The 23,366-nt window shown below is 43.1% G+C and overlaps 1 protein-coding gene across 1 annotated transcript in view; it reads left to right on the forward strand.

Annotated features, from left to right (window-relative positions):
* The window catches only part of dna2 (DNA replication helicase/nuclease 2), a 76,328-nt gene that overhangs the window by 16,848 nt on the left and 36,114 nt on the right, over positions 1-23,366 (forward strand). Inside the window, exons 5-8 of the mRNA XM_072239120.1 lie at positions 4,323-4,471; positions 10,456-10,587; positions 15,532-15,757; positions 20,422-20,539. Of these exons, the coding sequence (XP_072095221.1) occupies positions 4,323-4,471; positions 10,456-10,587; positions 15,532-15,757; positions 20,422-20,539 (625 nt within the window). The remainder of the gene's footprint in view (positions 1-4,322; positions 4,472-10,455; positions 10,588-15,531; positions 15,758-20,421; positions 20,540-23,366) is intronic.

Below are 23,366 nucleotides of genomic sequence, written 5' to 3' on the forward strand. Positions count from 1 at the left end.
ATGTACACTTTTAGTTGCTCTCAACAGGTCATATTAGTTACATATATTCAGGTGTTTTCTTTTGTCAGTTTACTAATTTTTTGTTGCCTATTTGTTGGGAAAGTCAGCAAGTCTTTGTGCATGGGAGTTCCTGACTCATAACTTTGAGGTTTTTTGTGGAAGTGACAAAGATAATGAAGGTAGGGCAGTGAATGTAGTCTACCTGACTTTTATTAACACACTTGACAAGGAATCACATGGTAGGCTGGCCTAGAGATCAATTCATTTGGGATCCATGGCGAGTTGGTAGTTTGAATCCAAAATTGGCCTCCTCACGAAAGACAGAGTGTAGTGTTAGAGCGGTGTTTCTCTGACTAGCTTTCTAAAAGTGACAGCACATGTGAATAGGGTGATAGAGGAGACCTACAGCATGCTTGCTTTTATTGGTTAAGAATCTCCATAAATGTCGGGATGTCATGTTGCAGCTGTATAAAACTGTGGTTCGGCCCTATTTGGAGTATTATCTGCATTTCTGGCTGCACACTACAGCAAGGATGTGGACACTGAAGCAAGGATGCAGAGAAGTTTGCCAGGATATTGCCTGGATTAGAGAGTAGTAGCTTTAAAGAGAATTTGAACAAGCTTGGATTGTTTTTATTTTTTCCATTTTTTTAAAAGAGATACAGCCTAATAATAGGTCTTTCAGCCCAGTGAACCTGTGCTGCTCAAGTATACCCACGTGGCTAATTAACCGACTAACCTGTATGTCTCTAGAATGTGGGAGGAAACTGGACAAAGCCCATGCGGTCACGGGGAGAACGTACAAACTCTTTACAGACAGCAGCAGGAATTGAACCTGAGTCATTGCTGTGATAACGTTACATTAACCGGTATGCTGCCATGTCTCCACTGGATTGTTGGTGTGTCAGAGGCAGAGAGACAACCTGGTAGAAGTAATGGGGGGCATAAATAGGGTAGATAGAGTCTATTTCCCCGGGTAGAAATGTCAGATAATAGAGATCAGATTAGCTTAATTTGTCAACATTGAAATGTACCATGAAATGCATCGTTTGCATCAAATCAGGGAAAATTGTGCTGGGCAGCCCACAAGTATTGTCATGCTGCTGACAAAAATATAGCATGCCCACAACTCGTTTATCCTAACCGTACATCTTTGGAATGTGGGGAGAAACCGGAGCACCCGGAGGAAACCCATGCAGCCACAGGGTGAACATACCAACACCTCACAGGCAGCAGTGGGAACTGAATCCTGACTGGTGGTCGCGGGCACTGTAAAGCACTTCACTAACTGCGAGGTAAGAGTGGAGAAGTTTTAAAAAGATGTGCAAGGCAAGTGTTTTTACACAGAGGGTGTAAATGCCTGGAATGTCCTACAGGGCAGGTAAGTAGAAGTAGGTACAGTAGCAATGATTATAATCACAGCATTTAATCAAGCACATGTACAGGCAGGGGACAAAGGGATACCGACCGCGTACAGGCAGGGGACAGAGGGATACCGACCGCGTACAGGCAGGGGACAGAGGGGATACCGACCGCGTACAGTCAGGGGACAGAGGGACACCGACCGCGTACAGGCAGGCCCTGAGAACGGTGTACGGCCCTTTGCACCAGGTCCAGAGTCCCTTACACAGTACAGGTGGTCAGGTGCTCTTCACAGACAAGGCGTCCATCCTGAACCGGTGGTCGGAACATTTCCAGACTCTGTTCCACGCCAACCGCATGGTCCAAGACTCAGCAATTCATTGCATCTCACAACAGCCAGAGAAAACAGAACTGGACAAGTTTCCAACCCTAGAAGAGACAGCCAAGGCCATAGAGCAGCTGAAGAGTGGCAAGGCAGCAGGAGTTGATGGAATCCCATCTGAGATTTGGAAGCATGGGGGCCTGGCATTACACACCAAACTCCACGAGTTCTTTGTCTGCTGCTGGGAACGAGGTAAACTACCACAGGACCTCTGTGATGCAGCCATCATTGCCCTGTATAAGAACAAGGGGGAAAAGTATGGCTGCTCCAACTACCGGGGGATAACTCTTCTCTCTATCGCAGGAAAGATCCTTGCAAGAGTACTCCTGAACAGATTGCGGCCCATCATTGCAGAAGAACACCTCCCAGAGAGCCAGTGTGGCTTCAGAGCCAACAGGAGCACCATCGACATGGTATTTGTTCTCAGGCAGCTCCAAGAGAAACGTAGGGAACAGAACACGAGATTGTACGTGACGTTTGTCGATCTTACCAAAGTGTTCGACACCGTGAGCAGGGAAGGTCTGTGGCAAATCATGGAACGACTGGGATGCCCCCCAAAGTTCCTCAGCATTGTCATCCAGCTACATGAAGATCAGAGTGGCCAAGTCAGACACGGTGACGACCTCTCAGAACCTTTCCCAATAGGCAACGGAGTAAAGCAAGGCTGTGTCCTCGCGCCGACTCTCTTCATCTTCTTCAGCATGATGCTCGAAAGGGCCACAGAAGACCTTGATGACGAGGATAGTGTCTACATTCGATACCGCACTGATAGCAGCCTGTTCAACCTGAGGCGACTACGGTCCCACACCAAGACATTGGAGCAACTCATCCAAGAGCTACTCTTCGCTGATGGTGCTGCCCTTGTTGCCCACACGCTGACAGCCCTGCAGCGTATAACATCCTGCTTCGCAGAGGCTGCTGAGCTCTTCAGACCGGAAGTCAGCTTGAAGACAGAAGTTCTCCATCAGCCTGCACCTCAGGAAGATTACCACCCTCCCCGCATCACCATCGGTGAGGTAGAGCTGAAGACAGTCCACCAGTTCAGCTACCTGGGGTGCACCATCTCATCAGATGCCAAGATCGACAAAGAGATTGACAACAGACTGGCAAAGGCAAACAGCGCATTCGGCAGTCTGTACAAGAGAGTCTGGAACAACAAGCATTTGAAGAAAGGCACAAAGATCAGTGTGTACAGAGCCGTTGTACTGACCACCCTCCTGTACGGCTCCCGAGTCGTGGGTCACCTACCGTCACCACCTACGACTCCTTGAGCGTTTCCACCAGCGCTGCCTCCGCACCATCCTCAACATCCACTGGAGTGATTTCGTCACCAACATTAAAGTTCTCGAACAGGCAGAGGTCACCAGCATCGAGGCCATGCTGATGAAGATGCAGCTGTGCTGGGCAGGGCGCGTCTCCAGGATGGAGGATCATCACCTGCCCAAGATTGTGCTGTATGGTGAATTCTCCACTGGCCACCATGACAGAGAGGAGCCGAAGAAGAGGTACAAGGACTCTCTGAAGAAATCTCTTGGTGCCTGTCACATTGACCATCGCCAGTGGTCTAATCTAGCCTCCGATCGCGAGGCCTGGCAACACACCATTCACCAGTCTGACTCCTCCTTCGAGAACGCATGCTGGGCTGGCATTGAGGACAAAAGGAGAAGGAGGAAGAACCGTGACACAGCAGCACCAAACCCAGAACAAAATTTCCCTTGCAGCCGCTGTAGCCGGGCCTGCCTGTCCCATATTGGCCTCGTCAGCCACCAGTGAGCCTGCAGTTGACATGGGCAATCCCCTTCCTAAATCTTCGTTCGTGAAGCCAAGCCATGATGATGATGATGATGACAGGCAGGGGACAGAGGGACACCGACCGCATACAGACGGGACAGAGGGACGCCGACCGCGTACAGGCAGGGGACAGGGGGACACGGATTGCGTACAGACGGGACAGAGGGACACTGACTGCGTACAGGCAGGGGACAGGCTGATACTGACCGTGTACAGGTAGATGGGGTGAACTTGATTGGTGCAAACATGATTGGCTACAGAGGTTGTTCCTGGGCTAACACAAATACTTCATGAGATGAAAGTTTAACCTTTCTGCTGGTTTATAGTAGACTCTGATCTGTATCTGTACCATTCATTCATTCAACGTGTTTCATGGAAATATTTTTACCAGTGCTTCAGAATACACAAAATTCATTGTGGACCCCATTGCTTTTGTTTAATTTGAATGTAATTATATGTTACAGCATCCTCTTCAATTCAGACATTTTAGGAATGGAGTCCACAATGAGTTAGTGACTGGTATTTAACATTGATTTTTTTTTGGTTCCCCTATATCCTGATTCTTCTATCTATAGCAGAGCTTATTATTTGGTAGAGTTGTATAGCTCCACACTTCCAGAGATGTGTGACAGGGATCAGAAGTCAGGTGAACTAGCATCTACAGAATCTCTTCTGTTTATGATCTGAAGTGTGGTGAACTTTCACAATGTTATTGTATTCAGTAGACTGTTTAGCATCTAACTCCTCCAGTCACTTCGTAATAAATATGCTTGTTTTTTGTCTCTAGGCTTGTGAAAGGGGGACAAAACAGATGTTGGTCGGCACTTTAGTTCATGAGGTCTTTCAAAAAGCTGTAACAAGGAAGAGGCTTACACAGCACGAACTGCAAGAAATTACCTCTGAAACTATTTGTACTCCAAAGTATCTGGGAGAGATGTAAGCATAATTTTCTTCAAATTCATACAATTTTAGAAAGGTTCAGCACAGAAACTGGCTCTTTTGCTCCACCTTATTCATGATGGCTTTGATGTGTTTTTACGCTATCTAGATATATCTGTCTAAATCAGGGGTTCCCAAACTTTTTTATGCGGTGGACCCCTACCATTAATCGAGGGGTCCGTGGGCCTCAGGTTGAGAACCCCCGGTCTAAATACCTTTTAAACATTATAATGTCATTTTCTTCCTCCACCTCTTCAAGCAGCGCATTCCAGATATTTACCACCCACAGTGTAGTAATGAGAATCAGGTTTCATATCATCGGCATATGTCATGAAATTTGTAAGCAGTACAATGAAATCCTTAATAAATATAGAGGGGAGAAAAACCTGAATTACAGTAGGTATATATACTGTATGTCTATTAAATAGCTAAGTTTAAATAAGTAGTGCCAAAAAATCAGGAATAAACAAATATTGAGGTAGTGTTCATGGATTCAACATCCATTTAGAAATCAGATGGTAGAGGGAAAGAAGCTATTCCTGTATCCTTTGGGCTTCTGTACCTCTTTCCTGACAGTAACAGTGTGAAGAGGGCACGTCCTGAGTAATGGAGGTCCTTAATGATGGACGCTGCCTTTCTAAGGTGCTGCCTTTTGAAGATGTCTTGGATACTACAGAAGCTAGTACCCATGATGGAACTAATTTTAGAAATTTCTGCAACTTGCCCCTTAGATCATCATTAGGTTAACCCCCCACCTTAAACCTGTGTCCTCTAATCCTAGACATCCTTGTCTTCAGAAACCTGTTTCAAGTCTCCTCAGAGCCCTTGAGAGATGGCTATGGTTCTGGTAATCCAAGGCTCCCTTTCAATCATTGTTGAGCTGTGATGGGAAGTACATGTTATAATGTCATAGTCATAATTATGCTAGATGGAAACAGGCCCTTTCGCCCAACTCGTCTTTACTGACCCAAGTCCTATTTGCCTGCATATAGCCCATATTGCTCTAAACATTTCTATTCCATGCACTTGTCCAATTATTTTTTAAATGTTGTAATTGATCCCCCTCCATCACTTCCTTCGGCAGCTCTTTCCATATATCAGTCATCCTGTACTGGAGAAAATCCACAAGGTCACCCTCTTAGCCCTTTATGCTCGAGGGAAATGGTCCTCTTTATAACTTGAGCTGTCTTCTTCCAGCAAAGCCTTTGTGAATATTTCCAGCATGAGGTTTAGTTTAATCACATCCTTCATACACTATGGTGACTAGAATTACACAAGTCCAAGTGTAGTCTCACCAAATTCTTGCAGAGCTGGGGTTCATTTCCTCAATTGATGAAGTTAAGTGTACACTATGTCTTCTTCTCCACCCCTTTTATCTGTGTTCCACTCTCAGAGAATTATGTGTTTGTGTTCTTCAGCATTCTCCATTGCCCTGTCATTCACTGTGTAATATGTGGATCTGAGACCAAACTAAATGAGTCAAACTGGAGTATTAAGCCATTCATAACCAAGTTGCCTTTGATCATCATTGCCAAAGATTTATATGGAGCAAGACAGATCAAAACTAAATGTAATTGCTAGCACTTGTAGAAAATGGAGGCATATTTATCATTGTTCGTGTTCATGTATGGAACATATCCAGTTAATTTTGAAATTACATCACTGGGAAGACACTGCTGTGCCTTTGCGATGATCTTTGGTTTCTCACTGGCCACTAGAATATTACCAGCTGATTGGAGGGAGGAAAACGTTATTACTTTGTCCCAAGAAAGCAAGTGGAATAACCCTGGGAATTACAGACCAGTGAGTCTTACTTCAGTGGTGGGCAAATTATTGGAGGAGATTCTTAGAGACAGAATTTGCAAGCAGATATAATCTGATTAGGTATAGTCAGCATGGCTTTGTGAGGGGTAGGTCATCACTCATGAACCTGATTGAATTCTTTGAGGATGTGACAAAGTACATTGATGAAGGATGAGCAGTGGGTGGATCTTAGTAAGGTGTTGATAAGATTTCCCATGTAGGCTCATTCAGAAAATCAGGAGGCATAGAATTCAGGGAAATGTGGCTGCATGGATTCGGAATTAGCCTGCCCATAGAAAGCAGAGTGTGGTTGTAGATGGAGTGTATTCCGCCTGGACGTCGGTGACTAGTGGTGTTCTGCAGGGATCTGTTCTGGGACCCCTGCTCTGTAAGTGAGGAAGTGGGAAGGGTAGATTAGTAAGTTTTACAGATGATGTGAAGGTCGGTGGAGCTGTAGTGTAGAAAGTTGTCATAGGTTACAACGGAAGATTGATGTGATGTAGAGGTAGGCTAAGAAGTGGCAGATAGAGTTCAGTCTGGAAAGATGTGAAGTAATTTACTTTGGAAGGTTGAGATTGAAGGCAGAATACAGGGTTAGTGGAAGGATTCACACACAAAATGCTGGAGGAACTCAGCAGACCAGACAGCATCATAGAAACATAGAAAACCTACAGCACAATACAGGCCCTTCGGCCTACAGAGTTGTGCTGAACATGTCCCTACCTTAGAAATTACTATAGCCCTCTATTTTACTAAGCTCCATGTACCTATCTAAAAGTCTCTTAAAAGACCCTATCGTATCCGCCTCCACCACCGTTGCTAGCAGTCCATTCCACACACTCACCACTCTCTGAGTAAAAAACTTACCCCTGACGTCTCTTCTGTACCTACTCCCCAGCACCTTAAACCTGTGTCTTCTTGTGGCAACCATTTCAGCCCTGGGAAAAAGCCTCTGACTATCCACACGATCAATGCCTCTTATCATCTTATACACCTCTATCAGGTCACCTCTCATCCTCTGTTGCTCCAAGGAGAAAAGGCTGAGTTCACTCAACCTATTCTCGTAAGGCATGCTCCCCAATCCAGACAACATCCTTGTAAATCTCCACTGCACCCTTTCTATGGCTTCCACATCCTTTCTGTAGTGAGGCGACCAAAACTGAGCACACTACCCCAATTAGGGTCTGACCAGGGTCCTATGTAGCTGCAATATTACCTCTTGGCTCCTAAATTCAATTCCACGATTGATGAAGGCCAATACACCGTACGCCTTCTTAACCACAGAGTCAACCTGCGCAGCTGCTTTGAGTGTCCTATGGATTCGGACCCCAAGATCCCTCTGATCCTCCACACTGCCAAGAGTCTTACCATTAATACTGTATTCTGCCATCATATGCGACCTACCAAAATGAACCACTTCACACTTATCTAGGTTGAACTCCATCTGCCACTTCTCAGCCCAGTTTTGCATCCTATCAATGTCCCGCTGTAACTTCCAACAGCCCTCCACACTATCCTCAACACCTCCAGCCTTTGTGTCATCAGCATACTTACTAACCCATCCCTCCACTTCCTCATCCAGGTTACTTATAAAAATCATGAAGAGTAAGGGTCCCAGAAGAGATCCATGAGGCACTCCAGTGGTGACCGACCTCCATACAGAATATGACCTGTCTACAACCACTCTTTGCCTTCTGTGGGCAAGCCAGTTCTGGATCTACAAAGCAATGTCCCCTTGGATCCCATGCCTCCTGACTTTCTCAATAAGCCTTGCATGGGGTACCTTATCAAATGCCTTGCTGAAATCCATATATACTACATCCACTGCTCATCCTCCATCAATGTGTTTAGTCACATCCTCAAAAAATTCAATCGGGCTCGTAAGGCATGACCTGCCCTTGACAACGCCATGCTTACTACTCCTAATCATATTATACCTCTTCAAATGTTCATAAATCCCGCCTCTCAGGATCTTCTCCAACAACTTACCAACCACTGAGGTAAGACTCACTGGTCTATGATTTCCTGGGCTATCTCTACTCCCTTTCTTGAATAAAGGAACAATATCCGCAACCCTCCAGTCCTCCGGAACCTCTCCCGTCCCCATTGATGATGCAAAGATCATCGCCAGAGGCTCAGCAATCTCCTCCCTCACCTCCCACAGTAGCCTGGGGTACATCTCATCTGGTCCTGGCGACTTATCCAACATCGATGGAAAAGAGTAAAGGGCAACATTTTGGGCAGAGACCCTTCATCCATCGCTGTTGTCTGGCCTGCTGAGTTCCTCCAGCATTTTGTGTGTGTTGTCTTGGATTTCCAGCATCTGCAGATTTGCTCATGTTAATGGAAGGATTCTTAGCTGTGTGCAAGAACAGAGGGATGTTGGGATCCATGTCCATAGATTCCTCAAAGTTTTCATGCAAGTTGATGGGGTTGTTAAGAAGGTGTACGGTGTATTGGCCTTATTCATGGATTTGCATTCAAGAGCTGCGAGTAACGTTGCAGCTTCATAAAATCCTGTTTAGAGCACGCTTGGAATATTGTGTTCAGTTCTGGTTACCTCATAGGAAGGATGTGGAAGCTTTAGAGAGGCTGCAGAGAAGATTTACCAGGAGGCTGTCTGGATTAGAGAGCATGCTTTATGAGGATAAATTGAGTGAGCTAGGGCTTTTCTCTTTGGAGTGAAGGAGGATGAGAGGTGGCTTGGTAGACAAGATGTTCAAGATGACAAGAAGCATAGTTTGCTAGAGACTTTTTTTCCACAGTGGAAATGGCTAATATGAGGCAGTACAATTTAAAGGTGATTAGTGGTGGGATGTCTGAGGTTAGTATTTTACACAAAGAGCAGTGGGTTTATGGAACGCAGTATGAGGGGGTGCTGGTAGAAGTAAGTACATTAAGAACTTTCAAGAAAGCCGTAGATAGGCACATGGATGATAGGAAAATGGAGGGCTGTGTAGGAAGGAAGGATTAGATTGATCGTAGAGTAGTTTAAAAGGTTGGCACAACATCATGGGTCACATAGTTTGTAGTGCGCTGTAATGTTCTGTGTTTACATTAAGAACCTTCATGATTTTCCTATTAATTTTTGAAGGGTAGCTGAATGAATCTTAATTGGTATCTAGATAGATTGTTAGAAAAGTACAGCACAGAAGCAAGCCATCCTGTATGACTCCACAGCTCGAAGGAATAACGTGTACGACATAGTGTTTGTTTCCATCCTGTATGACTCCACAGCTCGAAGGAATAACATGTATGATAGAGTGTTTGTTTCCATCTAGTCCATGTCAAATCATTTAAGCTGCCTAATCCTGTTGACCTGTACCAGGACCCTCCATACCCATGCCATGTATTACCGATCCAAACTTCTCAATTTAATTTTATTGAAGTGTAAAAGAATGTAAAAATAATAGCATACTGTGTATTGTTCGGTAGTAATTATGTTTATCTACTAGAACAATTTCAGACTGTAATATTCAGCATAGTGCTTCATCTTCAGTTATGGTCTTTGGGACGTGCCCGCTGCATTCCTTCTCTTGTTCTTCCTCATTGTGAAAGACACAATCATATTAAGGGAAACAATATATTAGTTTCCATAAAATAGATGATTTGTGACCACACATTCAGCTTGGTCTGTAATTGCGGTTCCATTGCATGTGTGTAGAGGGCCACAGCTAAAATGGATGTGTTGCTTTTCTGAACAGATCCCACCCTCACTCCCTAACAAGCAGCGAAACATTGAAGGACATTTCTCATTAGAATGTGGCTCCTGACTATACTGTCGAGTGTGGTAGCTATTCCCTTTTGGAAATGTTAGTGTGGTTCTTATGGGAATTAAATGATAGGTTCTCCAGTGGTTTCCCTTCCATTCTTCCTTTTGTCTTTGTAGAACATCTGGAACTGTTTCTCTATATGAAATGTGTAATAATGAGCATGGACTGTTGAATCAAGTATTGATCCTAATCAGAAACAGTATTCCAGAATTAAAATTCTGTGTTATTTGTGTATTGTAGCTAGCAAGCTTGAGAAGAAATGTAATGTCCATTTTGTTGATTTGTCCTTTAACATATCAATTTCAGACTCCAATTATCCACTAGATGAAATTGCTAGATGTTGTGACATCCAACTTTGCCACACCTTTGGACTAACTATGATCTTGTCTTATTTTTGACGTGTAGGTACAGCCTAAATTTGAGTCAAGGAGATGTGGTGTGTACAGTAGAAGAATATCTCCCATCGTTGGTGACCTGGGCCCAAGACTATATGCATGATTCCCCTCAGTCTGGCAAACGCCAATTGCAGCTTAAACTGTAGGTGTATCTCACTATTGCATTGAATGTAAACGAAGTGAGTGAAATATATGTACTTGCAATGGAATAAGCTGTTTGGGGTAACTGCTGATGTTAAACTCACAAGCAAGTCATATTTTCCCACCTTAGTTTCTGAACTGCATATTATGCCTGTGATGTAAGAGGCCCATAGATGGGGTGCCTTTAACAGTCAGGGTTCCTTGGACATGCCAAGCTCGCACTTCAGGGTTATGAAAACATGTTGACCCTGAACTCATGGTATTTCAATTTTAAAAGACTCCTACTTTTGGAATGTTGGTTTATCTGCAAGTTGGCATTTCAATTCAGTATTTGCCAGTTTCTTTCTGATGACCTTGAAGTGGCCTCCCCCAGTTCAGTTCCGTAATTTCCACACCATCCTTATCCTTTCACACTGTGACATATTAAGATAAGCTAACAGTCTTCAAGCAGCACACACAAGATGCTGGAGAAACTCAGCAAGTCAGGCAACATCTATGGAAAATAAGCATAGTCGAAGTCTTGGCCTGAAACATCAACTGTACTTTTTTCCATAGATGCTGCTTGGCCTGCTGAGGTGCTCCAGCATTTTGTGTGTGTTGCTTGGATTTCCAGCATCTGCAGATTTTCTCTTGTTTGTGATCTGATTGCTAACATTCTTAAATTATGTTTCCCCAACACTTCATCCAGCTTCATTCCCTTAGGACTAGGTCTAGCATTGACCCATCCCTATATACATGCATCCAAAAGTTCTTAATCCTTTCACACTAAGGCGTTCCCTGTTGACATTGTGAAAGTTGAAATCTTGTACCACTTCAACCCTATTCTGTCTCCTATCTCAGATTTGCCAATGGATCTGCTCTTCCATCTCCTGCTGGCTGTTGGGATGCACCTGTAGTATTGTAGGATTTGAGAATTAAACATGGCGGGATTTGTTTTATGTGCTTACCAAAAGCTGCAGCCCTTTACTTCCATTACGAACAAACCAAAAGCAGTCGCCTTACGCTGATATCATTACAGACACCGTCTCTGAAAGTGAATACAACAGTTCAATGATGGTGTTCGTGAATTATGTAGAACAGTTTCTATTATGAACAATATCTATCATCTGTCGCCCATTACATTACCCTTTACCACCCCCGCCCCCGCCAGAATTCACCTAAACCAGCATTGTAAGTCTGTCTGAAGCTTGGCCCGGGTCCTATGTGATTTGGTTGGAGTAACATCAGGTGCCTCTGGTTCATCCAGGGCTTTGCTAACACGCACGTGTTCATGTTCTGATGCAGGGAGTGTGGTAGTGGAACCATCCCGGTCTTGGCAGGCCAGTTTAAGGCTATCTGCAGAAATACATTCAAGTTTACCCTTCCTATCTACAATAAAAGTCTTTTCTCCCCATTTCAAAACGTGGAATAGACCATTGTAAGGGGGCTTAAAGGAGGTTTTGATGGACAACGTAGCAGACAAAAATGGACGAGGTAGAATGTTGGTTAACTAGAACCCAAGTGTGCTGTGTGCCATGATGGGAGGTAGGAATAGGGGCAAAAGAATTGAGTTTAATATGGAGGGCAGAACACTGCTTAGATGCTAACGAGACTGTCATGACATCTTTTTAAATCTTTTTATTGAATTAGTACACAAAAGGTAAACCATATAGGCACTGATACACTGTTGCAATATAACTTAAGAGATATTAATACACAAAAAGAAGTTAGTACAAACAGTGCAGTTTAAATATAAAATAACAAGGTAATATAATAGTATACTAATTTTCAAACATGTCAATAGAAAAAGAAAAAACCCATCGTGCAACTAATCTAAAAAGCAAAGCAATGGGCTAACTAGGTACCAAGTAGAGTTAAACAACTTAAAACAATCACGTCCTCAAACCCGACCTCCATTAAAAACAGTTAAAAAGCAAGAAGGGAATGTAGATATGGCCAGAGAAAGAAAAAAAGTTACATTAAATGAAAATGTTGAATAAAAGATCTCTAAGTCTGTTCAAATTTAACTGAAGAATCATAAAGATTACTTCTAATTTTCTCCAAATTTAAACATAGTATCGTCTGGGAAAACTAAAATCTCCTGGCACCCATAGTGGCTGCCCGTGCACCAACTCAGCTGTGGAAGTCTGCACGTCCTCTTTTAGACCGTTCTAAGCCCCAGCAGGACCCATGGGAGATGATCGTGTCTGCTGAGCCCTCAAGTATGTGATTAGGGGTATTGCCTTTAAGGGTACTGTACAGGGGAGCACAAGTTCAGTGGTTCACTGAAGGGTGATAGAAATTCATCAGACCTAAAAACTCTTGCACTGCTTTGGTAGTGTGGGGCAGTGGAAAGTCCATAAAACTGGTGATTTTTGATGGAATGGGTGTGGCATCTTCCGTGGAGATGCGGTGGCTGAGAAAGTCAATAGTAGACAACCTGAACTGGCATTTAACGGGGTTAATAATCAACCCATTTTGGCTTAAACACTTGAAAAGTGTGCGGAGGTGTGATGAGTGTTCTGATTTGGATGCGCTTGTGACAAGTATGTAAACAAGAAGAAAATCTAAGCCTTTTAACGCAGAGTCCATTAGTTGCTGGAAAGTCTGCATTTTACAGCCCAAGCAGCATTTGCAGAAACTCAAATAGGTCAAACGCGGTTATAACAGCAGTTTTAGAAACATTCTCAGCACACATAAAAACCTGCCTAAGTCCATTTTCGAAACCATTATCTTTCACAGGTGCTGAAAAGTCTTGAATATGTGGCACCGGGTACTGATCGGGGGTGGAGGCCTCACTTATGACAGCGGTGTTATCGCATGGACGGCAACCACTGTTGGGCTTAGAGACTATGTGGAGGGGTAAAGCTCAAGGGCTGTTTGGCCTGTGTACAATGCCCAGCATTTCCATGTTAGCAAACTCAGCATTCACACTGGCCAGCTTTTCTGAATCCAGCCTACGCACACAGGCATGGACTGGTGAGCCATTTGTGGAAATGGGCTTGACCCCATGCTTGGTGACTGTAGTGGAAAATGTGGGCTTGGTGAGGTTGGGAATTTGCCCAGTAGGTGAGTAAACTCACATGTGGTGATGCATGCACTTGACAGAGTTGTCATGGGGAACTTACTGGTATACAGGATAACAACCCGAAGCCCTTTGCATCCACAAGCTGGCAGTTCTTAAAATCTACTAATAGCCCTTCAGTGCACAGGAAATCTCCGGCAAGCAGAGGTTGAACTGCTTTAGCCAAGACAAAGACACGTGTGCAGCGTCATCCACTGCAGCTGAGCGTCACACTTTGTGTTCCATAAGCCCAGATCCTGCTGTTGTTGACAGCCTCCAGCGAGGTTCTGTCACTCTGCCTTATAATCAATGGGTGACGCTGGCAGCACACCCACTTGAGTGCCTATGTCACACAGGAAGTGCCACCCTGAAAGGGTATCCGTAATGAACAATAGTCAACCCTAGCAGCTGGAACCCACAGTGTTCACAGACCTCCTGAGGTTGGCACTGTCGAAGCTGCATGGCATTTGTACAGAAGTGTGTGGTAAAATCGTAGACCTGGTGTTGTCTGATTTAGAGCTGCAGATGTGAATTTACTGGAGGCTCTGCTGACAGAGAAAGGAGGAGGAATGATGTACCTCTGCCTGGCTGAGTTTAGACTGTTGGCCATTTTAGCAAACTCCCTATAGTCCTTCATGGGTGTATTAGTGAGGGCTGTGTGTACTTGATCAGGCATTTGTTGCATAAAGAGTTCTTTAAAAGTAAAACAAGGTTGGTGATTGCCCAGGGGAGATAGCATTCATTCTGAAGGCTGAACATCACCCAGGCCAGGCAAGGAGAGCAGTTGTTTGGCAGTCTCAAACTCTCAGTACAAAAGTCTGTAATAGGTGAAAGTCACGTGCAGACAAATAATTTTTTTTGCATGTGGGGTGTTGATGTTCCTGTTGCCATTTATGTAATTAGTTTTTTTGTGCATGGGGGTTTGATGTTTTTCTTTGAATGGCTACCACGTTTCTTGTTTCGTGGCTGTCTGGAGAAGATGAATCTGAGTTGTATACTATATACATGATAGTAAATGTATCTTGAACCATAACATGTTGTTGAGTAGCTCTGGAATTGTCTGAGAGTGTTGGGGTCACCAATGTAGGATTTTTATATGCATAACAAAAGCTGCAGCCCTTTACTTCCTTATGAACAAGCCAAAAGCAGCTGCTTTGCTCTGGCTTCATTACATCAGACACCATCTCTTAAAGTCAACGCAACATCTCAATGGTGTTTGTGGATTATGTAGACCCATTTTCTATTCTGAATATGTATCATCTGTCACCCATAACTACTCTATGTATAATACCAGTAAAGTGATCACACCTTTTCTTATTTTAAACGCTACTCATTTGAGGAGTCGTTTAAGACATTCTTCTTCAGTATTGCAATAATGGTCTCCTTGAACAATTACTCCAGACCCTCTCCTCTTTTTTTTCCCTAGTTATCACATCTGAAACATCCATACCCGGAATGTTGAGTTGCCAGTACTGTTCTTCATTCTACCGTGTCTCGGCGATTACAGCAAAATCATATTCCCAAGTGCTGATCAAACCTCCCAGTAAGGATGATGGATCTGTTGCAGTCCAGATGTAACTCATCCTGCTTTCACTGGTCCCATCTACTCCAGAGAGTAGGTAGGACCACTGCACCTACCAATGGGCCAGAAATCTAAAGCCTCCCTCCTACACCATAACTTTAGCCACATCGTCATCTTCTTATTCCTTGTACTGATGGTGCTGGAAGTATCCACAGATTATAGTTTGCGGGTTCTGCTCTTTAATCTGCTACCTAATACCCTAAATGTTGGAATCAAAGATGGGATAATAAGGAACACTATCTGAATGGAAATGCTCACAAAGTGGTTACCCGACCTTTAGGCATTTATACCTAAGATACATTTTTTCTATTTTTTTCCAGTCCTAGTGATGGTGATCTGATCAAATCAGATTCAGCATGTGGTATCACAATTCTTGATATTGAAGACGTTGAAGAGAATATTTGGTCCCCAAGGTTTGGCTTGAAGGGCAAGATTGATGTAACTGCTTCTGTTAAAATTCACCGCCGGTGCAGGAACCAGAACAGAGTCATGCCTTTAGAGCTTAAAACTGGGAAGCAGTCGAACTCCGTGGAGCACAGAAGTCAGGTATAGTCATCAGCATATTGAGACAGTGTTTCTGAAGATGTTACCCCTTGCTGGGTTGTGGTTCCAAAAGTGCTGACATTCATGAGGGAGAAAGGGAACATTGACCAACTCATTAACCACTCTCTGAATTTAGACCTTGATCCCAGCTTCCTTTCACTGTTGATGTTTTTATTTTACCAACAAGCTCCTGTGTTACCTTTTCAACTTAAGTTTAGAATTTAAAATGTCAGTCTGGATGGATGCCGAAGACTGACATTGATCGGATTCACTCAATGTTCTGAGGACTTTTACTTAGGTTGGGAGAGTTGTTCCACAAGCTACTCATCCAGCAACTGCTGGGACAATTGTAGCCATCATCTCAGGTGCTTTTGTTGTGATCTGTAAAATATGTCTTGTTCCACCAGCAGGACAAACCCAGCAGAGGTTTGTTACTGATGTTGTGGTTCTGCACATCATCGAGGACACCAGATCTTGCGTATTTTCATGCTGGTTAGGACAAAAATTGTTTCCCAGGGTCAGCTGAAGGGGAGAGGTACTTGAATTTCCTGTGATTGCACTGGAAAGTGCCATGTGTTAGAGAGTGGTTGGTGAGGACTAAGGAGGGACCACAAAGGAGGAAATATTTGAAATGAGGAAGGGGAGTTTGTATCTGGTGGTAGAATCCTGCTGGAGCTGGAGAAAATTGAAAAATTTCTTTTGAATAAGGAGGCTGGTAGAGTGGAAGGTGAGGAGCATGGGAATTCTGTCTAGGAGGAGAAAGGGAGTTGAGTACTGAGAGCTGAACTGTTGAAAGTAGCCCACTAAGTTAGGAGTTCTGACACAGGGAGCAGGAAAACATTTCATTTCTATGGAAAATTTATTCATTGGAGCAAATACAGTGGAGACGGAGGAATGGAAAGGATTCGTTACAGCCAGATTGGGAGCAGGTATAGTCAAGACAGGTGTGGAGTCTGTAAGATTGTAATTAATGCTTGTGGTTGGCTTGTATTTGGAGAAGGGAAGATCAGAAAGGGAAGAATCAGAGAAGGAACATGTGAAAAGGAATAGTGTGGAAATTAGCAGTGAAGGTACTGAAATCTTTGAGACTTGTAAACTTGCAGGAAAGAAGCAGCATCAAATGAAGTTGTTGATGGCAAAGTCTGTTCCCTGTAGATTACAAAAAGGCAGGCATTGTTTGGGTTTACGGGAGTTCCCTTATCTATAGCTCTGAACTGGAAAAAGTGATTGGAGTTCAAGGAGGTTGTTCAATGCAAGGGTGTGTAAGGTGAATGAGAACTGTTCGTGTCCACATTTGAGGAAGAAGCAGAGGACCGGAAGAGCTTCCTGTTGTGAAACACAATAGTAGAAGAATTGTACTGTGCATCTCTGATAAACTTGGAGATGCAAGAAACTGCAGATGCTGGAATCTGGAGAAAAACGATAGTGCTGGAGGAACACAGTGGGTCATACAGCATGTGTAGAGGGAAGAGGACTTCTGATGTTTTGGGTTAACACCTCCATCTGGCACTGGACAATTCGGTGGAAGGGCCTTGACCCGAAACATCCATTAACCATTTCCCTTTGTAGATGCTGCCCAACCTACTGATTCCCTCTAGCAGTGTGATTTTGTTTTGCGTGATAGAGATGAGCTGGTTGAGCCAAGAGTAGAGGACACTTACAGAGTGGCTGAGGGCATTGGACTGGCCAAAATGGAGAGGAAGTCAAAGGGGCATGATCATAATGAAACGAAAGGTAGAAGTGGGCAGTGTGGGATTGGCACCGAAAACTGAGTGAAAGCTGTGAAGGGAAGATCTTTTGAAAAAATAGAATTTGTAACTGCCTGGGCAATAGTGGGCTATTGTTTATGATTTAGCAGCTGACCGTCAGCTGATATTTGGCCTCTACAAGACAGAGGGCAGATGCTTAGACCACAAGAGCACCATCATAAGACCATAAGAAAAAGGAGCAGAATTAGGCCATTAACTCATCGAGTCTACTCTGCCATTCCATGTTTTATTATCCCTTAATTCCATTGTTCAGCCTTCTCCCCATAACCCTTGACACCCTCACTAGTCAAGAACCCATCAACCTCAACTTTAAATATGTTCAATGACTTGGCCTCCACAGCCATCAGGCATTGAATTCCACAGATTCACTACCCTATTGCTAAAGGAATTCCTCCACACTTCTGTTCTAAATCTATGCCCCTCTGTTGTAAATCTGTGCCCTCTGGTCCTAGACCCCCCCACTATAGGAAACATCCCCACATCCACTCTATCCAGACCTTTCAATATTTGATAAATTTCAATGAGGTCCCCCCATCATTTTTCTAAATTCCAGTGAGTACAGGCCTAGAGCCATCAAATGCTCCTCAAATGTTAACGTTTTACTCCTGGATTCATTCTCGTCACCTCTTTTTGACCTTTTGCAATATCAGCTCACCTTTTCTTAGATAAGGGGTTCAAAACTGCTCACAATACTCCCAAGTGTGGTCTGACCAATGCTTTATAAAGCTTCTGCATGACATCCTTGCTCTTGTATTCTAGTCCTCTTGAAACAAATGCTAACATTCCATTTGCTTTCCTTACACCGACTCAACCTGCAAATTAACATTTAGGAAATCCTGTAGGAAAGCTTCCAAGCCCCTTTGCACCTTTGATTTCTGAATTTGCTCCCCATTTAGAAAATAGCCTATGCCTTTATTCCTTCTACCAAAGTGCATGACTATATACTTTCTTACACTATATTCCCTCTGCGACTTCTTTGTCCATTCTCACACGCTATCCAGGTCCTTCTGCACACTCCCTGATACCTGCAACACTATCTGCCCCCCTACCAATCTTCGTATCATCTGCAAGCTTGCCCACAGAGCCATCAAATCCATCATTCAAATCATTGACATATAATATGAAAAGAAACTGTCTCAGTGCCAACCCCTGTTGACCACCACTAGTTACTGGCAGCCAACCAGAATAGGCCCCCTTTATTCCCACTCTTTGCCTCCTGCCAGTCAGCCAATTTTCTATCCACCTTTCATGTAATACTATGGGCTCCTACCTTGTTAAGCAGCCTCATGTGCGGCACCTTGTCAAAGGCCTTCTCAAGATCCAGTAACTTTCTTTGTCTATCCTATCTATTATTTGCTCAAAAGAATTCCAACAGATTTGTCAAGCAAGATTTCCCCTCAAGGAAACCATGCTGGCTTTGGCCTATTGTTTTATGTATCCCAAAACCTCACTGTTAATAATGGACTCCAGCATCTTCCCAACCACTGAAGTCAGACTAACTGGCCTATAATTTCCTGTATTTTATCTCCCTTGCTTCTTAAAAAGTGGATATTTGCAATTTTTCAGTACTCTGGAACCATTCCAGAATCTAGTGATTCTTGAAAGATCACTACTAATGTCTCCACAATCTCTTTAGCTACCTCTTTCAGAACACTGGGATGTGGTTCCATGTGACTTGTCTATCGTCAGACCCTTCAGCTTCCCAAACACCACCACCTTAGTAATAGCAACTACACTCACTTCTGCCCCTGATGCTCTTGAATTTCAGACATACTGCTGGTGTGTGTCAGTGAAGATGGATGCAAAATACTTTTTAAGTTCATCTGCCATGTCCTTATCCCTCATTACTACCTTGAGCATCATTTTCAGTGGTCCGATATCCACACAGACTGCTTTTTCACTCTTCATGTATCTGAAAACATTTTAGTTACCCTTTCTATATTATTGGCTAGCTTAGACTCATGTTTCATCTTTTCTCCTTAATGCTTTCTATTTGTTTATGAAAGTTCCTAATACTGTTCACTTCCCACTAATTTTTGCTATATTATATGCCCTTTCTTGCTTTTATGCTGTCTTGACTTCCTTTTGTCAGTTACGGTTGCCTCATCCTCTCTTTAGAATACTACTTCTTTGGGATGTATCTTTCCTGCGTCTTGTGAATTGCTCCAGAATCTCCTGCCATTGCTGTTCTGCTGTCATCCGTGCTAGTGTGGCCTTCCAATCAGCTTTGGCCAGCTCCTCTCTCATGTCTCTGTAATTCCCTTCACTTCACTGTAATATTGATACAGCTGATTTTAACTTCTCCCTCTCAAACTGCAGGGTGAATTCTACCCTAATATCATCTCTGCTTCCAAAGGGTTCCTTTACCTTAAGCTCCCTAATCATAACTGGTTCATCACACAACACCTAATGCAGAATTGCGTCTTCCCTAGTGAGTTCAACCACAAGTTGCTCTATAAAGCCATCTCATAGGTACTCTACAAATCCCTTCTCTTGGGGTCCAGCTCCAACCTGATTTTCCCAATCTACTTGCGTATTAAAATCCCCCATGAGCTCTTTTCCTCTATGTCCTATCACCTCCCAGCTTCTCACATCATTAGTTTTTATTCCCCCTCCCCCTCTCCCCTGCTGGTTGTAATCCTCCCCCCACTTTTTTTCTCTGTCTTCTGCCCATTTCCTTTCCAGTCCTCATGAAAGGTCTCAGCCTCAAACGGTTCATCTTCCTCTATAGATGTTACCTGACCTGCTGAGTTCCTTCGGCATTTTGTGTGTGTGACTGTACTTATTTAGGTAGGCAAATTGATGTTGTGATGTTCAAGCAGTAAATAAAACTTGGTTTTAAAACTTGTTTAAGTTGGTTCATCTAAAACTACATGTGCAAATGCTCCTTTCCTCTAGGTTATTCTGTACACTTTGTTGAGCCAAGAGCTCAGGGAAGATCCCGAGGCTGGATTTCTGCTCTACCTCAAGACCGGTGCCATGTATCCAGTACCAGGCAATCATATGGACAGGAGAGGTATCAAAAACTTACAAAATGCATATGACTCATGCTCAGTTTTTGTCACATGGTGAAATGCTCTGCCATGTTGGCCATCACCAGTCCAGTCAGAGCCAATTAACCTGCTAACCCTGTGTATTGTGGGAGGAAATCAGAGTACTTAGAGGAAATCTGTGTGGTCATAGAAAGAACATTCAGACTGCTTACAGGCAGTGGTGGGAATTGATCCCAGTTCTCTGGTGCTGTAACAGCATTACACTAACTGCTACGCTACCACCCACATCTTTTTGAAGATAATGTGTACTCATTAGATGTGGGACGAGGGACGCAGGATTGGGCTAGTAGATCAACAAATACATTCTCACAATTTAATTCTGACCAGTTGGCAAGGCACACATAAATCTAGAATAAATATGGCCGAATACATTGCGATAACCTTTAAGATAAACTTTACGATAATCAAAAGAGAAAAAGGGGTAAAACTGTCAATGTGGCCATTTCAAACAAATTATCTTGAAAGAACTAATTATTCATTGGGAAATGTATAAGGCAGTTTTGTGTCTGTGAGTCTGACACCAAGGCAAGAGTTGGACCACAATAATAACCTTGACATTCATGAGTTTGAGAATGAAATAATCAGATAGGGGTAAGATATCTGATTTAGCTTGCCTTTCCTATTTGGAGTTGTATCAATGCTGGCCTTTTCGCTGAAATGACAGCTTTTGAGTTTGTAAGCACTTAATAGGCAGTTTCATAAGAAGATTCTCGCCCTGTCTTCCTGTTGCAGTGGTGCACTATTTCTGTAAAGATGTGCAAACGACAATAGATTTATATGCTGCTTCTTCTGAGATTAAATTCCACCTGCCAGCAATGTACCCAATTTACCAGTTGATCCTTATCCTGCTTAACCTTGGACAACCTTGCTTGCTATCCACAATACCACCAGTTTTCATGTAATCTGCAAACTTACTAATCATCTCTTTGGCATTCACATTAAAGTTGTTAGTATATGTAAGAAATGGCAGAAGCTCCTGCACTGATCGCTAAGATTCATCACTCATCACAGACTTCCAGTCAGGAAAACATTCTCCCACCACTGGCCTTTGTTTCCTGCCTTATATAGTGCCTTTAAAAAGTATTGGGCCCCCACAAATATTTTCACATTTTACTGTCTCATTTTTGAAATTTAAAACATATTGAAGTATGATTTTTTTGAGCCAACCTACAAAACAATGTGCATCATTTCAAACCAAAAGAAAAATTCCAAAACCTCTTAACAATTTACTAAAAATTAAAAACCAAAATAATGAGGCAAAAAGATACTCATTCCCTTTGTAATTGCTACAATATCTTTCCTCAGGTGCAATATATTACCTTACCAACTTGCCCAATTTGTTGATGTAGAAAATTGGAGGATTACCTGTTTTCAAATAATTAATAGGAATAAATAAGTCCTCTCTCTGTAAGATCCAACAGTGTGGTAGATCTTCAACAGACCAAACCAAATTGAAGTCAAAAGAGCATTCAGGACAAGTAAGAGAAATGATAATAGAGAAGCACAGATCTTGGGAAGGGTACAACACCATCTCAAAAGCACTGAACATACCTCAGAGCTCAGTGCAATGCATTGTGAAATAGTGGGGAAAAATATGAGATTACAACCGCGTTGCTTGGGTCAGGCTGCTCCTCTAAGCTTAGTTGCCAGAGAAGAATGGCAACTAGTAAGAGAGGCTACTGTAATGCCAGCAGTTGACACGTAAAATGCTGGATGAACTTAGCAGGCCAGGCAGTTAAATCTACTCCCCGTCTTTTTTTCTCTAGTCCTGCTGAAGGGTCTCGACCCGAAATGTCGACTGTACTTTTTTTCCATAGATGCTGCCAGGCCTGTTAAGTTCCTCCTGCATTTTGTGTGTGTTGCTTGGATTTCCAGCATCTGCAGATTTCCTCTGAGTGAGCTGCAGAAGTCGGTGGCTGCAACTGGAGATGAAGTTCATGGCTCCACAATCTCTAAGGTTTTGCACAAAATGTGTATTTATGGGAAAGTGGCAAAGAAGCAGGTCTGGTTAAAAAAGAGCATATCCTTGCCTGTAAAGAATTTGCAAAGCGTCACTTAGAAAATCCTGTAAAGATGTGAAAGAAGGCCTTGTGGTTGGATGAAATTAAAGTGGAACTTTTTGACCTCAACACTAAGCAGTACGTGTGGCATAAATCTTAACACTGCACATCAGCCAGGTAACATCACCCCTATTGTAAAGCATGGTGGAGGAAGCATCATGCTATGGAGTGATTTTCAACAGCAGGGACTGGAAATCTGGTCAGAATTGATGGGAAGATAAGTGCTGCTAAATACAGAGAGATCCTGGATTAAAAACCTGCCAGCTTCTGCCAGAAAACTTAAACTGGGGAGGAAGTTAATCTTTCAGAACGATAATGACCCAGAGCACACTGCCAGAGAATCATGGAGTGACTTCAAATGAAGAAAATTGATGTTCTTGATAGCTCTAGTCAAAGTCTGACCCTATCAGACATCTCTGGCAGTACTGAGCAAAGGGGTATGAATACTTTTGAACTGCTGACATTTCAGGTTTGGAATTTTTAGTTTCTCATGCTTTAAAAATTTCCCTGTTTTTTGGGCTTTAGTGTGGGGAAAAAAGGATCACGTGATTCACAAATAAAAATTCTCAGTTAAATTGATCAAAATTCATGGTTGTAACACTCACTTATGTGAACAAACAATTGGGGGCTAAGTAGTTTTATAAGGCACTGTAGAGACAAGCCCTCTGTCCCATAGGATCCTTGTTGCATTTATTCCACCCACGTTCTCTTCAGCCTCTAAATTCTACTT

Source organism: Mobula birostris, chromosome 21, assembly GCF_030028105.1.
Source record: "Mobula birostris isolate sMobBir1 chromosome 21, sMobBir1.hap1, whole genome shotgun sequence".
Lineage (NCBI taxonomy): Eukaryota > Metazoa > Chordata > Chondrichthyes > Myliobatiformes > Myliobatidae > Mobula > Mobula birostris.